General features: G+C 49.6%; 2 protein-coding genes across 2 annotated transcripts; one reads left to right on the forward strand and one right to left on the reverse strand.

Moving 5' to 3' along the window:
- Positions 1-6,943: 6,943 nt before the first annotated feature.
- AIRIM (AFG2 interacting ribosome maturation factor) lies at positions 6,944-8,462 on the reverse strand. The gene is made up of 4 exons (XM_066564961.1): positions 8,197-8,462; positions 7,947-8,129; positions 7,732-7,850; positions 6,944-7,415 (listed from the first exon to the last, which is right to left on the reverse strand). Exons 1-4 carry the CDS (start codon positions 8,460-8,462, stop codon positions 7,348-7,350), a joined length of 636 nt encoding a protein of 211 aa, XP_066421058.1. The 3' UTR covers positions 6,944-7,347.
- On the forward strand, positions 8,084-13,182 carry CDCA8 (cell division cycle associated 8). Its single transcript, XM_066564960.1, has 10 exons — positions 8,084-8,807; positions 8,891-9,019; positions 9,261-9,301; positions 9,777-9,852; positions 10,183-10,313; positions 10,597-10,670; positions 10,948-11,046; positions 11,956-12,082; positions 12,603-12,689; positions 13,004-13,182. The coding sequence occupies exons 1-10, from the start codon at positions 8,726-8,728 to the stop codon at positions 13,058-13,060; spliced, it is 903 nt and encodes a 300-aa protein (XP_066421057.1). The 5' UTR covers positions 8,084-8,725; the 3' UTR covers positions 13,061-13,182.

Consider the following 13,182-nt stretch of genomic DNA (forward strand, 5'->3'; position numbering starts at 1 on the left):
GTGGGGTCTGCATGCCTGGAAATCCAGCCCTACCCTCAGCATGTGCTTGGTTGGAGCTTTTTTGGAGGTTTTGGGTTTTTGTTTGGATTTTTGCTTTCCCTTCACAGGCTCGGATGTGGCCCTGGCCCCTGTAGTGACATGTTTTATTACCAGTAGCTTCAATAATGTCAGCACAGACGCAGACTGGAGCTTTCACAAGCACAGCCTCTCAGCTGTGCAGGGTCACCACAGCAGTGATAAGCAGGGTCTGGACCCCAGTGGGGCTGTGGGGAGAACAAGGGCCAGGTTGGGTGCAGAGCCCCAGCATCTCCTGGCTGGGGGCATGGAGAGCTCCCTTCCACACAAGTGAACTTTTCAGCACCCCTCTCTGGGCTGTGTGACCTCCAGCTCATTACTGCCACGCAGATGCAGCTAATTGAGGAGCAGAGCAACAGCCTGATCCAGCAGAGTCAAGGCCAATGAAATGAACATCATTCCCTGGCACACGAGGAACTACTGAACAGGGAGCTGCCAGCAGGCTGACATCTCCAGAGCTTACAGACTAATCTCATTAAACCCGACCAAAAATCCTTTCAGAGCTGGGGGAGCCGTGTCCAGCCAAAGCTGGGCTGGATTATTCACCTCTGGGGCTTTTCCACATGCTTGGCTCCCTGTCCTCCCACATGGCAGCAGGGGGGGTGGCACCCCGTGAGGACAGGATGGGCAGCACTGCCCAAACCCCCCTGTGCCAGCTCTGGGCTCCCCAGATGGGGCTTGCACAGGGGCTCCTGTTCAGGTTCCTCATGAGCTGAATTTTGTCACTGCCCCAGGTGCCCCCAGCCCCTGCTTCCAGCAGAGCAGCTGCAGCTTCTTGGTTCCAGAGCTGCTCCTCCTCTGGGCACAGCTATACTGACTTTCTCAACCCTCACTTCTACCCTTTCCTGCTCCTCACAAGTAGATTTTTGAAGTTTAAAAGCACTCCTTGTGCAAGCCACGCTCCACAGCTTTGTCTTCCCTCTCACACAACCTGCTCTCACCCCTTCCCTGGGGTTTGGGCTGAGGTACCAGAACTGTACTATGAAAGGGACTTCTCCTTGGCAAAGCCACAACAAGAGCTCCCCCCCAGGGCAGGGGGAGATTCTGTCCCTCCCCATGGCTCAGGTGCACAGGGCAGGCAAAGGTGGCTCTTGCTCAAACCAAGCAGTGGCGCACAAGGAGCTGGAGGAACCCAGCCAAAGGAACAGCTTTGCTCACTTCTGCTTTGGCTTCGTCTGCGAATGTTTTCTCTCAGCACTGGTTGATGAGTTTCAGACTGAGGGAACGTTAGGAAACCAGAGGGAGAAGGCTGTGACACACTGCAGGATGTGCCAAGGGCCAGCGGTGATGCGCGGCAGCTGGCAGGACCCTGGTGTGCACCTCACCCTTGCTGCCCCCACAGGACCTGCCAGCCTCACCTGGCTGTCCCTGCACACCCACAGCTGCCCAGCACCAGCTGCAGCCTCTCTGCTCACCCCAGCACCTGGGCACCACTGATGAGGTCTCTGGTGTTGAGAGGACCCCAAAGTGTTAAAAAGTCTCTTTTTCCCAGCCCCGAGACCAAAGAAGAAGTCAGAATTCCTTGGCTCTTGTTCTCAAGGTTGTTTATTTGCTCTTATCTAATACATTGTCCTTCCAACCTGCTGAGGTCTGTCCAGCAGGTCAGTTTGTGGTGGTGTTAGCTTTTTATACTAAGAACTACCTGTACTTTATTTACAATAATTTTCCTATACCTATCACCTATCTTAGTCTATCTCTAAACCAATCCAGAAGTGCCGCCATCACAGCAGAAGATGGAGGACAAGAAGAAGGAGAAGGACAGGACATGCCCAGATTCCTCCATCTTGCCTCTTGAACCCCCATTCTAAATCCCCAAAATTCTACATTTTCACCCAGTGATAAATTCACTAACATTCTACTCAAACTCTTGTGCCTTGTAAACCTTCACACAAAGTTGGTAATTGTTTCCCATGGGTTAAAATCCAAGGCACAGGCGTTTGTGACTCCGTGCCAAGGTCTCTGAGCCCCTTGCCAGGGTCTGGAGTCACCCAGGGCAGCCAGAGGAATCTCCTGGGTTCCAACAGACCATCCCCTGCTACCCCACACCCCCACGGTGGCACTGGCTGGGTCATGCCAAGGGGACAGACACAGGGTTTGTAGCAGAAGCCTCTCCACTCAGGGCAGGAGAGGAGGTGGCAGGAAAGCTGCCAGGGAGTGGCAGCTGCCCAGCACAGTGTCCCCAGGGCCTCTGGCAAGCTGCAGATACTGGCACAGGAGGGCAGGGTGCCACAGGGGCACTCTGCAGCCAGGGGAACATCCCTCCTGCTGCCCCCCATATGCACCAGTGCCAGGTGCTTTGGGACACGAGGCCGTGAGGTTTGGCCAGCTTGAATTTATCTCCCAGCCTCAGGGGAGCAGAGCAAAGGTCCTGTTGGGCTCAGTGTGGGGCTGAGGCTGACAAGTGGCCATGGACTACACACAAAAATGCTCTAAAGCTGACAGCACCAAATGTTTCTTCTCCATCTAGCACAGTTGTTTAGGATTCAGTGAGGAACAAAACTGCATCTTGTAGGTTTTAATAAAGCTCTTGGCGAGCAGTTCAAACACCAGGGGAGAAGCTGGAGAGAGAGGTTGGATTTATGGGAGCGGGAGATCGTTTGCTTTCTTAGGAACTGGAAAAGATTAATAGTGTGCAAAGGCTCTTGGATTCATTCCTCACATAGCAGAATGGTTAGGAGACTTACTGGCTTGATGTTCTTCATTCTGCTTTCCCCAGGCAGCCTCGAGACTGTCTGGGCTGTGGAGAGAAAGAGCAGGGAGAACAGGGAGTGTGGTGGTGTTTGCAGGGGTCCCAGGACAAGGGAAGAGATGAGGATCTGACTCCATGTTTCAGAAGGCTGATTTATTATTTTATGATATATATTATATTAAAAGAAAATGATATATTAAAACTATACTAAAAGAATAGAAGAAAGGATTTCATCAGAAGGCTAGCAAAGGAAGGAAAGGAATGATAATAAAATCTTGTGACTGACCAGAGTCTGAGCCAGCTGGGCTGTGATTGGCCATTAATTAAAAACAACCACGAGACCAATCCCAGATGCACCTGTTGCATTCCACAGCAGCAGATAACCATTGGTTACATTTTGTTCCTGAGGCCTCTCAGCTTCTCAGGAGAACAAATCCTAACAAAAGGATTTTTCATAAAATATCATGGTGACACAGGGAGCCATCCCATGGCAGCCCCAGTGAAGAGGGACAGAGGGGAACCCAATCTCAGGGTACTTTTTTGGGAAATTAAATAGGTGCTTAATATTTCTGTATGGGGCAATTTTCTTTGTCCCTCAGCAAAGTCACAGAAGAGTTCTGCTTCAGGCCAAGATGAAAGTCTCAAAGAATAAGCTCAAAAACCACAGGGACTTGTGAAGCCCATAGTTGGTTTATTAAATTAATCACAAAGCTTTTTATCACATATTTCTGCCTCTGAGCCACTTTACACTTCAATTCAGGTGCCAAATCCTTTGTCTTGTCCATAACTGTGGGCTCTTGTAATACACTCAGTTTTGAAATCTGCTTCAAATCCATGAGCTTAGGCTGAAGCAAAGCTTTTGGGTTTGTTTTGGAAATCTGGTGTTACCAAGAGCAGGTCCCCATTTCTAAGCAGAACTGCAAAGGCCTCACTGCACCAGAAGCCAGTGCCCACCCCTACAGGAGGAAAAAAACCCAACCATACACGAGTCAGGTGCTCTTATAAATGTTTGTGGGCATTTGAATTTAATAGCTGAATTGAGTTTGTGCTTTTCCTGTAAGAGAAGAATAACTGTTTTCCAATGGAGTTAGCAGGAGGTAAAGCTGAAAATCAAAGTGTGAGCTTTGTGTTTCCTGACAATTTTCCTTTAACAAGGTAGCTCCAGCTGCTAACTGCATTTTATTGCATTCCTCAAAGACAGATCTCTGTGCAATAATACTTTTAAGAGCTCTACTCCAAAAATAAAGGTACTTGGATTTATTTTTATGGTTACATATATTTTACCAGTTGGTCTCAGAAGCTCTTATGCTGCCTTACCCATAGCCTCACTAAGACACAGCACAGGCTGGAGCCCCTTGATGCCAAGATAAATTTTTGCCTTTTCTATATCTTTTATAGATCTTTTCTATATCTTTTATGTATTCTCAGTGCTCTTAGAACACATACTTGTAATTCCTTAAGTCTGATAGCTTAATATAGTCCTGGTAAATTTAATATAGTCCTGGTATTCTGTTAGGCTAGAAGATCAAACATCCTAAAGGCCTTGTAGATGAAAGCTGGAAAGCCCTACACTATCTTGAAAATCCAAGGTCCCATCTAAAATACATCTTATAAACTAAGATTAAGCCCATCCAAGAGGGAATATTTTGAGATGAGAAAATGTCAGACTGTTAATTCAAGCCTCTCATTGAAGCATCTTTATTAGATATACTAATTTGCAAAATCTATAAAATTGTACACACAATCTCTCAGGTGCGCATTTCAGCACACTCCACCTTGATGAAGCATTGCACCCTAAGGATCCTTATTAAATACCAAGAAAAAAACCCTTTATCCCTTAACTGTGCCTGGCTCTTAATTTTAGGATGAAGGAAAAGGCATCACCCTGACCCTGCATTTGGCTCCCCAGCAGCTGCTGCTCTCACTCACCTCCCTCCTGTCCCAGTAGTCAGGAAGGTGCAGAAATCTGGCACCAGAGACATCCCTGTGCTGTGAGCAGGGGTCTGGCTCAGCCCTGCAGCTGTCAAGCAAGGAGCAGGAGTGGCCTGAATGACTGACAGGCTGAACGCCCACCCTGGCTCTGCTCATGGCGGAGCCCTCAAACCCCAGAGACTCCCAGGCTGAAGGGAGCTCTGCACACATGAGGAACCGTGTCCTGCTTAGCTGTGGGGTCTCTGGCAGCCATCCTGACAGAAGATGCAGATCTGCAGCAGAACAAGCCCACAGCTGATCCCAATTAGAGTGCTCTGATTCAGACTCACTCACACCCCACAGAGCGCTCATCCTGGCTGATGACACAGCCCAGGAACAGCACAGAGCAATTAATCACACCAAAACTTCAATGAGCACCTCACTCACCCCATTTCAGTCAGTCAGAGTCAGGGCACAGCCACTTTCAATGCAGAAAGTTCCCTCAGCACTTTGTTAGCACAGACATCAGGGGCCAAACATCTGGGAGAAGCAGGAGGGCCACCACTGAACATCTCCCAGAATTTAAATCCATTTGTTCACTGGGCAGCTGTCCTGAAGAGAAGCTGACAGAAGAGGGGTGTTGAAGGGTTGTACAGCATGCACACATGCAAGGACAATTCTGCATCCAAGCTCAGCATCTGGTTTGTGAGGATGGCACACGGAGGCCTGAGCAAGAATGACACCTCTGATTGACCCTGAGCCACCAGCCATGCTCCAAACCCTGTGTAAGGAGCCAAGGCTGCACAGCCACGTGAACCCCCACCAGGAGCAGAACCCACCTCACCTCCACCCTGGGCAGGGTATTGTAAATGCACAGTGAGTCCCATGGCAGGGAAGAACAATTCATCTGACTCCATGTTCTCAGAAGACTAATTTATTACTTTATTATACTATATTATATTAAAGAATATTATACTAAAGAATACAGAAAAGACACTGAATGCTAAAAAGATAATGAAAACTCCTGACTCTCTCCAGAGCCCTGACACAGCTTGGCACTGATTGGCCAAAGAGTGAAAACAACTCACAGCAGAATCCAATGAAACAATCACCTGTGGGTAAACAATCTCCAAACACAGGAGAACTCATTCCAGATGAGCACAACACAGGAGAAGCAAATGAGATAAGAATTGCTCTTCTTTTCTCTGAGGTTTCTCACTGCCTTTCAGCTTCCCAGGAGAAAACCGTGGGTGAAGCAATCGTGTTCAGAGAATGTGAACGCCACAGGCAGGGCACCCAGCATCAGGAGAGGGTTTCCATTGCAGCTGGTTTCCTTTGCAATTACAGCTGTGTGTGAAGAACTGCAGCTAGAACTCGTGATCCCCTGTCCCTGATGGGAGCACTGGCAGCCCAGCCCTTATCCAGCCCTTTCCCATCCTTGGCATCCCCAGCACCCTGATCTGCCCCCCTCCAGGGTTCATGGGTCATGCAGTGCCCTCAGGTGGCCACGGGGACACCCCAGGTTGGGGACACAGAAATGTGAGCACAAACACCACGCCCACAACGTGTCCCATGCAATTCTTTATTGGCATTCTCCAAGAAGCTGCAGTGTTATTGTTAAATTTTTAAAAATCTCTTTGCCAGGATTCTTTCTCCCGGGAAGCTGAGAAGCCTCAGAGAAAAAGGAAAACAGTATTATTTCATTTGCTCCTTTTGTGTTTTGCTGCTTTGGAATATGGTTAGAGATTGTTTATCCAACACGTGAATTGTTTTTACTTAATGACCAATCACAGTCTGGCTGTGTCGGGACTCTAGAGAGTCACAGGTTTTTAATTAATATAATATAATATAATATAATATAATATAATATAATATAATATAATATAATATAATATAATATAATATAAGCCTTCTAAGAACATGGAATCAGATTCATTCTTTCCTGCCACAGGGGATCCCATAAAATGTCACCCTGCAGCTCCTCAGCAAATACACAGCTGAGAGACAAATACCCCACTGCTTCCTGGGAATGCTCAGAGGATCAGTTCTGTTGGCCATGGCCACCAAAAGGTGTCCCTGAACTGTCACACAGTGATATTTAAGACCGATTTCAGTGGTAACAGAGCAGTGTACTCCTCACCTGTGTCGGAACTCAGGCATTTGTGCACCTCTGTAATGACATTTTCAAGCCAGATTTGCTTCCTTCCTCCTCCATGCCCAGGTGGGATGAATGCAAACACACTGCTCAAAGACATGAGGGGAGCACTGTTTCTAGACCCTAATCTTACATATTTTCTTTATTTGTAAGGACAAATATCTTTCATGGCACCAGCCTGAAGGACTCTATTACACTCACACATCTGCAGCACCTCATGTAAGTATCAACATTTTTACCATGACACAAAACAGGCATGGCAGAAGGAGGAAAGGACAAGTTCCACAGCTGGAGGTGACTCCCTTCTATCTTCATGGCTTTTTTGGCTCAGCCTCTTCTTCATAGACCAAGGCCATTTCCACTTGAAAATGGTACAGTTCAAGCATTTCATGCTGAGGCCAAGACTCAACTCATTCAGCTTCCAAAAAGCACCAGGAGAGCTCCCTCAGCTCCTCATCCCCTCTGCAGCATCGCAGAACGTGCCAGAAGCTGGGCAGTGCCAGTCCCTGCTGCCCTGTCAGGAGCCAGGTGAGCAGCTCACCTCGTGATGGTTCTCCACAAACAGTGAGACCTTCAGGAGTGTATCTGAGACAGAGAGAAAACAACAACCCTGTCAGCTGCAATGTGCTTTACCCGTATTCTGTACTCCCAAAAACTTGTCCTAAAGGCAATAAAAAAAAGTGTGGGTAGAACTGATGAGCACTGAGCCCTTGCCACACTGTGAGGATGTTGCTTCCAGCTGTGCCCAGGTGTGATGGTGAATATTTTCACCTGAGGCTGACCCAGATCTCAGAGCAGGGTCACCCACTCCTGCAGAGACCAGCAGAGCCAGGCCTGTCCCCAGGGGACATCAGCCAGGACCCCTGGGCAACACCCCTCAGCTTTTTCCACACAGAGCTACCTTGAACAACATCATCTTTGTAACGCTCCAAAATCCTCTCCCAGGACTGTGGCAGGGCTTCCACATCTGCCAGGCTGTCCAAGCTGAGGCGCTGCAGGAGCAGTTTGCTCTCCAAGTACCTTCGTGCCTGCTAAGGACAACAAGGACAAAAGAGCCCCCCTAGTACCGCCCTGACACCCCCAGCGCCGCCCAGAGACCCCCAGCAGGATGGATACAGGTGCCGGTAGTAGCGTTCCACGTCCTGCAGCCCCTCCAGCACATCGGCCAGCGAGGGGCAGCGCGGGCCTCGCCTCAGAACCGCGGCCAGCCCCAGCTCGGCCGGGCCCCGCTCCTCCACGAGCCGCAGCACGGCGCTGCCGGCGGCCCCCACGGCGTCGCGCACGTCCCGCAGCTCCTCCCTATCAGCACAGCGGGGTCAGCCAAGCCCTGGCGGCCCTGCCCGCCCGGCCCCAGCCGCCTCCTCACCGCCGCTGGCCGAGCTGCTCCAGCAGTGCCTCGGCCGCACCGCGCTGCTTCCGCCACAGCCGCGCCCGCAGCTCAGGGAAAGCGCCCAGCGCCGTCGCGTCCCACGGCAGCCGCCGCGCCGCCCGCATCTGCGCCGCCAGCGCGGCCAGCGAGCCCAGCAGCGGGGCCGTGGCTGCCAGAGCCGCCTGCGCCACCACCTCCGCCCGCGCCGCCGCCTCCGACCAGGCCCGGAGTGCGGCCACGGGCGCCGCCATCACCGCCGCCATCATGGCCGTCACTGCCCGGCGCTGCTGCCGCGCGTCATCAGCCCGCGCCGCGCCGCCATTGGCCAGCCGGGGTGGCGGTTGCGTTTAAAGGAGCGAGCGCTGAGGAAGCGCTTAGTGAGCCCGCCCGGCATGAACCACTGAGGGGAGAACCCGCAATAAAGACCCCGCAATAAGGTAACCCGCAATAAGAACCCGCAGTGGAGAGATCCTGCAATAAGTAACCCGCAATAAGAACCGCTGAGGAGAGACCCACAGAACCACAAATGCCCCCCGCCAAGAAAAAGGGCAGCTCCAGTGCCCGCCGCCGCAAAATGGAGGCGTTCCTCCAAGACTTCGACAGAGAAGGTAGGGCAGGGAGGAGGAGGGGATCGCGGAGAGGAGAGAGGCCCCGGGCCCGCGGGCAGCGTTAATGCTTCGTCTCCCCGCAGTGGAGCGGCGGCTGAAGCGGATCGAGGCGGACGGGGAGCGCATGGTGCAAGAAGTGGAGCACATGTACGACATGGCCATCCTGCGGCTGCCGGCCGCCATCCGCGAGATGAACTGGCTGGAGTTCTTCGGTGCGGAGCGGGGCCGGGGCTGCTGGGCTTAGGGACTCCTTCCCCCGCGGATAATAACGAACGGCTGTAAGGGAGGGGCTGGGAGCTACCGTGCCTGCAATCCCCAGGGAATAACCCCACTACCCCAGTGCTTCTGTTGTCTGGTTTGTGCTGGGTTTTTCATCCCCACGGTAACAGCCCTGCTGTGCTGTGTGAGTGTCCCCTGACATGTCCTGATGTATCTGATACGTTTTCTTTTTAGCTCTAGCAAGAGGTGAAAACACGCCGGAGGATGTGGCTAAGGTAGGTTTCCAGAACGAACATAAAGCTCTCTGGAGCTATCCCACTCTGCTCCTCACACTGGAGCATTACAAGAGAAACAGTTACATCAATATTTTCACAAATGTTTCTTTAAAATTTAACAATAAGAGAGGCCCATTGTATCAGAGGTGGGATTTACGTGGTGCTGCTTCTCCCTGTTGATCTTTCCTTATCTGCTAGGTAGCACTCCTGAATCCCTGAGAGCACATGCACTTTGCAGTAAAGGCCAGCATTTCCAAGGTGGTTGAGCAGCTGGGTGTAGGCACAGCACACCTGCAGCTGCCAACCAGGCACTGAGTCCTGAGGGAGGCAGAGATGCATGAAAGGGCCCAGTTTGAGCACAACAGCAAACATGGAGCTTATCTGGCTGTAAAATTATTGGGGGTTTGCTCTACGACTTTGACTTACATTGGGCTGACAACAATCCCAATGGTGCCACAAGTGTTTTTAATTTTAGGCAGACATGGAAATAACAAAAATCCGCAGGCTGAGCGCAGACATCATTGATCCCCTGTTGGATGTTGCTGAGAAAGGTGAGTTTAAACATTGTGGCATCACTGGTGAGGTGGAAGCATGTTGTGGTTACTTACTGTGAATAATAATTCAGTTCTTGCTGACATCCCTCAGTATGTTTAAACCAGGATAATAATCCTACTTTTATGCCGAGTACCTACAGTACCTCTAATTAATTTCATTAAAACATTCAAAATAATCCAAAGTAATGCTCTGGTAACCATTAGGATTGCTTTGGAATTTGGATTTCTGAAGCAAATTGTTGCCAAAACTGCTGGTAGCTATTTGCCTTCCCTGCTAAATAACAATTTAAAGTTATTATTCAGTTGGGTAACACTTTCTCTTTCTAGTGAGTAAGATCAAAAGGAGTGTTGAAGCTGATGAGGAAGCAGAGCCTCCATCACTTCCACGGCAGAAGAGATCTCGGCTTGCCAGCCAGTGTCCCTCAGAGGCTGAGGGTGGGGATGCAAGGACTGCCAAGGTGAGTGAATAGCTGTTCTCTGGGGTGACATTATCCTCAGGACAGGAATTCCTGGCTGAGCTGATGGCTAGGGCTGCCCAGGATGCTCTGAGGGAGACTACACCCAGCTGGTGCTTCCCAGAGAGTTCCACCAGTGGGGAGGATCCCAAAGGCTTGAATGGTGTTTGTTCTGGGCTCTTGTGCATGGAAAGGGACTGAGCATTTTGTGTGGAAGCCTCTTTGTGTGGACTCAGCTGTCCCACAAGATGGAAGTAACTGATCTGGTGACTGATGTGTGCTGCAGGTGAAGGCATCCAGCAAAAAACCACCCGTGGCCAGAAGACCCCCCTCAGCAAGTGTGAAGGGCATGAGCAAGAGGTAAAGGGGATGTCTGTGTCTCCTCTCTAGAAATGGAGAGTGGGAGTGCAAATAATCAATATTTCTCTTTGGTGGGATGGGCTTTGGTTGGGAGGGGAGAGTTGTGCCTCACTATAGGGCAAAATTGATGGGAATGAAAGCTATTCCCAGTTTTGGGGGTCACTGGTTAGTGATAACCCCTGGGTTTAGTGGTGGTCACCTTCTCCAAGCCTTTGACAAGTGCCTGTACACTTGTTAGAGGTTGTGGTATGTGCAGATGTTTATTTCCCTTTAACAGATCAAGCAAGAACAGCTTCATCACCCCAGCTTCTGGCAGAATGGTTGATATGTGTGCTCGGGGAGGCACCTCCATGGTTACACCCAGATTTGATCCCAGGTTTGTTAACAGAGAAAACAAATACATTTCCCTTCTATCTCTGCTCCAGTCTGCTCCATACCATCTGTTTACAGCACAGCCTTCAGTGGCTCTTTGGACCTGAAATGAAAGACTTGGACTATGTTGGGAAGGATGAAAGTTTGACAAGAAAGTCTCACAGATATGTGTGCTTAGCAGAAAGATTTTTGAATATAGAATTTGAAGAAGGAATAGAAATGATAGCAAATTTTGATATAGAAGAAAAGAATTGCTGAGCCAGTCTTACTGGATAACCAAGGAGGCAAAGGGGATGTTAGTTAGAAGGGGTTTTTATGACTTAGAACAAAGGATAAACCCACTTTAAGATGGGTTTACCGAGCAGATGTTTTTACCGAGCAGAAAGAAAGCACAGGCAAACAAACCTGCCAATGTTGCAAGCAGAAAAAATGTCTCAAGTTTTTACTGCAAGAAAACTGAAAAACATCATCTAGCTTAAACTGTAATGTACTAACTTTTAGTGACTGAAGAACAGTAACATGAATATGGTAATTACAGTAGTTATGACAGGCTATAGATAAAAGTTAAGGTATAGATTGGTTCTACTGTATTAAGATGATCAGCAAAGTATAATAATGCATTGTAACCAAAAGAAAAGTCTAGAATGCATTGTAACCAAATGAAAAGAAGCATTTAATGCATCGTGGCCAAAAGAAAAGTGTTTAATGCACTGTGACCCAAACTAAGGGTGCAGCTGGAGCTGACAGCTGTAGGCACAGGCTCTGTCACCCACAACCCTGGACTGCTGTAACTCTTGGGTGGAACAAACTGCATTTTGAGGAGCTGTCTGGAGTCCCACATCTCTCATTCAGGCTCTTACTGGACTGCAGGTGCTGTGAGCAAATATCACTCCCTCCTGTCTCGTTGTTGCAGGGTGTTCAAGACGCCGGGGCTGCGCACTCCCGCCATCAACGAGCGCATTTACACCTTCTCTGCCAAGGGCAGCCCCCTGGCCGAGCCCGAGGACATCGTGCTCACCCTGCCCCTCGGTGGGGGAGAGGTAAATCCTGACCCTTCACTGCCCAGGCACCTCTTGGAGCCTCACCTGCTTTGGTTCAGCCACTCTGGTCTCTTTAGCTGTGCCCCTGCAGTTTATCCAAGGGCTTGATTGAGCTTCAAACAAACCTGAAGAGGTTCTTAGCCAGAAGTGGGGCCTGCTCAAGCTGGTTGAAACAGAACAGGAGGGTGTTTCACTGTGCATTCACTTTAAAGGACTTACACTACTGCAGTTTTACTGGGTTTGATGCTGGCTGCATGCCAGTGCACCCACAAAAAAAATCATTCACTCCCTGGCTTTATCTCCCCTCACCACAAATCAAGCTAGTTAAAACCACCACAGCCAGTACTGCAGTAATGCACTGCAGGAGAGGTGTGAGATGAGCTGCTGTTCCAGCTGAATGTAGTTCTCTGCCTGTCTATACTTAGATCTTAGTCTCTTTTCTCTTATTTAACTTTTTTACTGTGTCCAATTGCTGCAGCTGGCCAGACAGAAAACCTGAGCTTTGTGTTTGTTTTCACAGAGCATACGTTTGACAGAAAAGGATCTGACCAAGAAGAATTTTCTTCAGCTGAACCCCAAGGCCCAAGGGCTCATGCAGAAGCTGTCAGTAAGTCTGGGTGGTTTTGTCAGCCATGGCTGTAAGGCAATGCTGTCCCTCTGTCACCTCTCAGGGGACTCTTGAGCTGCAATAGAAGCTCCTTATTTCCCCTGGCCCCTTCTCTTGAATTTTGGCCGAGGTGAAGAAGCAGCGTGGAGCAGGGAAGGAAGAAGCAGGAGCTTTACATCACATCTGGCTCATAGCACAGTGGGGAAAAGAGCTGTTGTCAGTCTGAAAAACAGAGTTGTGCTTTAGGCTGGAGCTGCAGGTGGTTGTGGGCTGGACCAGTGTCTGAGTACTGATGGATTTCTCTTTCCTTTCAGGTTTGTCTCACACAGGCTTGCAACGAGGCAAAAATGCCCCAAGATGGAAGTCAGTGAGCAAGACATCCCTCTGTAGTTCTTGTTTTAATTTGTATATTCCTTTTATTGATACACAGAATGGAAGCTAAAACCTAGTTATTTTACCTATGATATGTAATGGAAGAAAAATAAATAGAACT

Source organism: Molothrus aeneus, chromosome 23 (assembly GCF_037042795.1).
Source record: "Molothrus aeneus isolate 106 chromosome 23, BPBGC_Maene_1.0, whole genome shotgun sequence".
In the NCBI taxonomy this organism is placed as follows: domain Eukaryota; kingdom Metazoa; phylum Chordata; class Aves; order Passeriformes; family Icteridae; genus Molothrus; species Molothrus aeneus.

What these genes read in the sequence shown, in the direction of transcription:
- AIRIM (XM_066564961.1), bottom strand. Translation starts at nt 8,462, where the DNA reads ATGGCGGCGGTGATGGCGGCGCCCGTGGCCGCACTCCGGGCCTGGTCG. An exon ending in GAACGCTACTACCGGCACCT is followed by an intron (nt 7,851 to 7,946) that starts GTATCCATCCTG and finishes GCAGGCACGAAG; the next exon opens with GTACTTGGAGAGCAAACTGC. An exon ending in CAAAGATGATGTTGTTCAAG is followed by an intron (nt 7,416 to 7,731) that starts GTAGCTCTGTGT and finishes TCTCTGTCTCAG; the next exon opens with ATACACTCCTGAAGGTCTCA.
- CDCA8 (XM_066564960.1), top strand. Translation starts at nt 8,726, where the DNA reads ATGCCCCCCGCCAAGAAAAAGGGCAGCTCCAGTGCCCGCCGCCGCAAA. An exon ending in GGGATGCAAGGACTGCCAAG is followed by an intron (nt 10,314 to 10,596) that starts GTGAGTGAATAG and finishes TGTGTGCTGCAG; the next exon opens with GTGAAGGCATCCAGCAAAAA. An exon ending in ACACCCAGATTTGATCCCAG is followed by an intron (nt 11,047 to 11,955) that starts GTTTGTTAACAG and finishes TCGTTGTTGCAG; the next exon opens with GGTGTTCAAGACGCCGGGGC.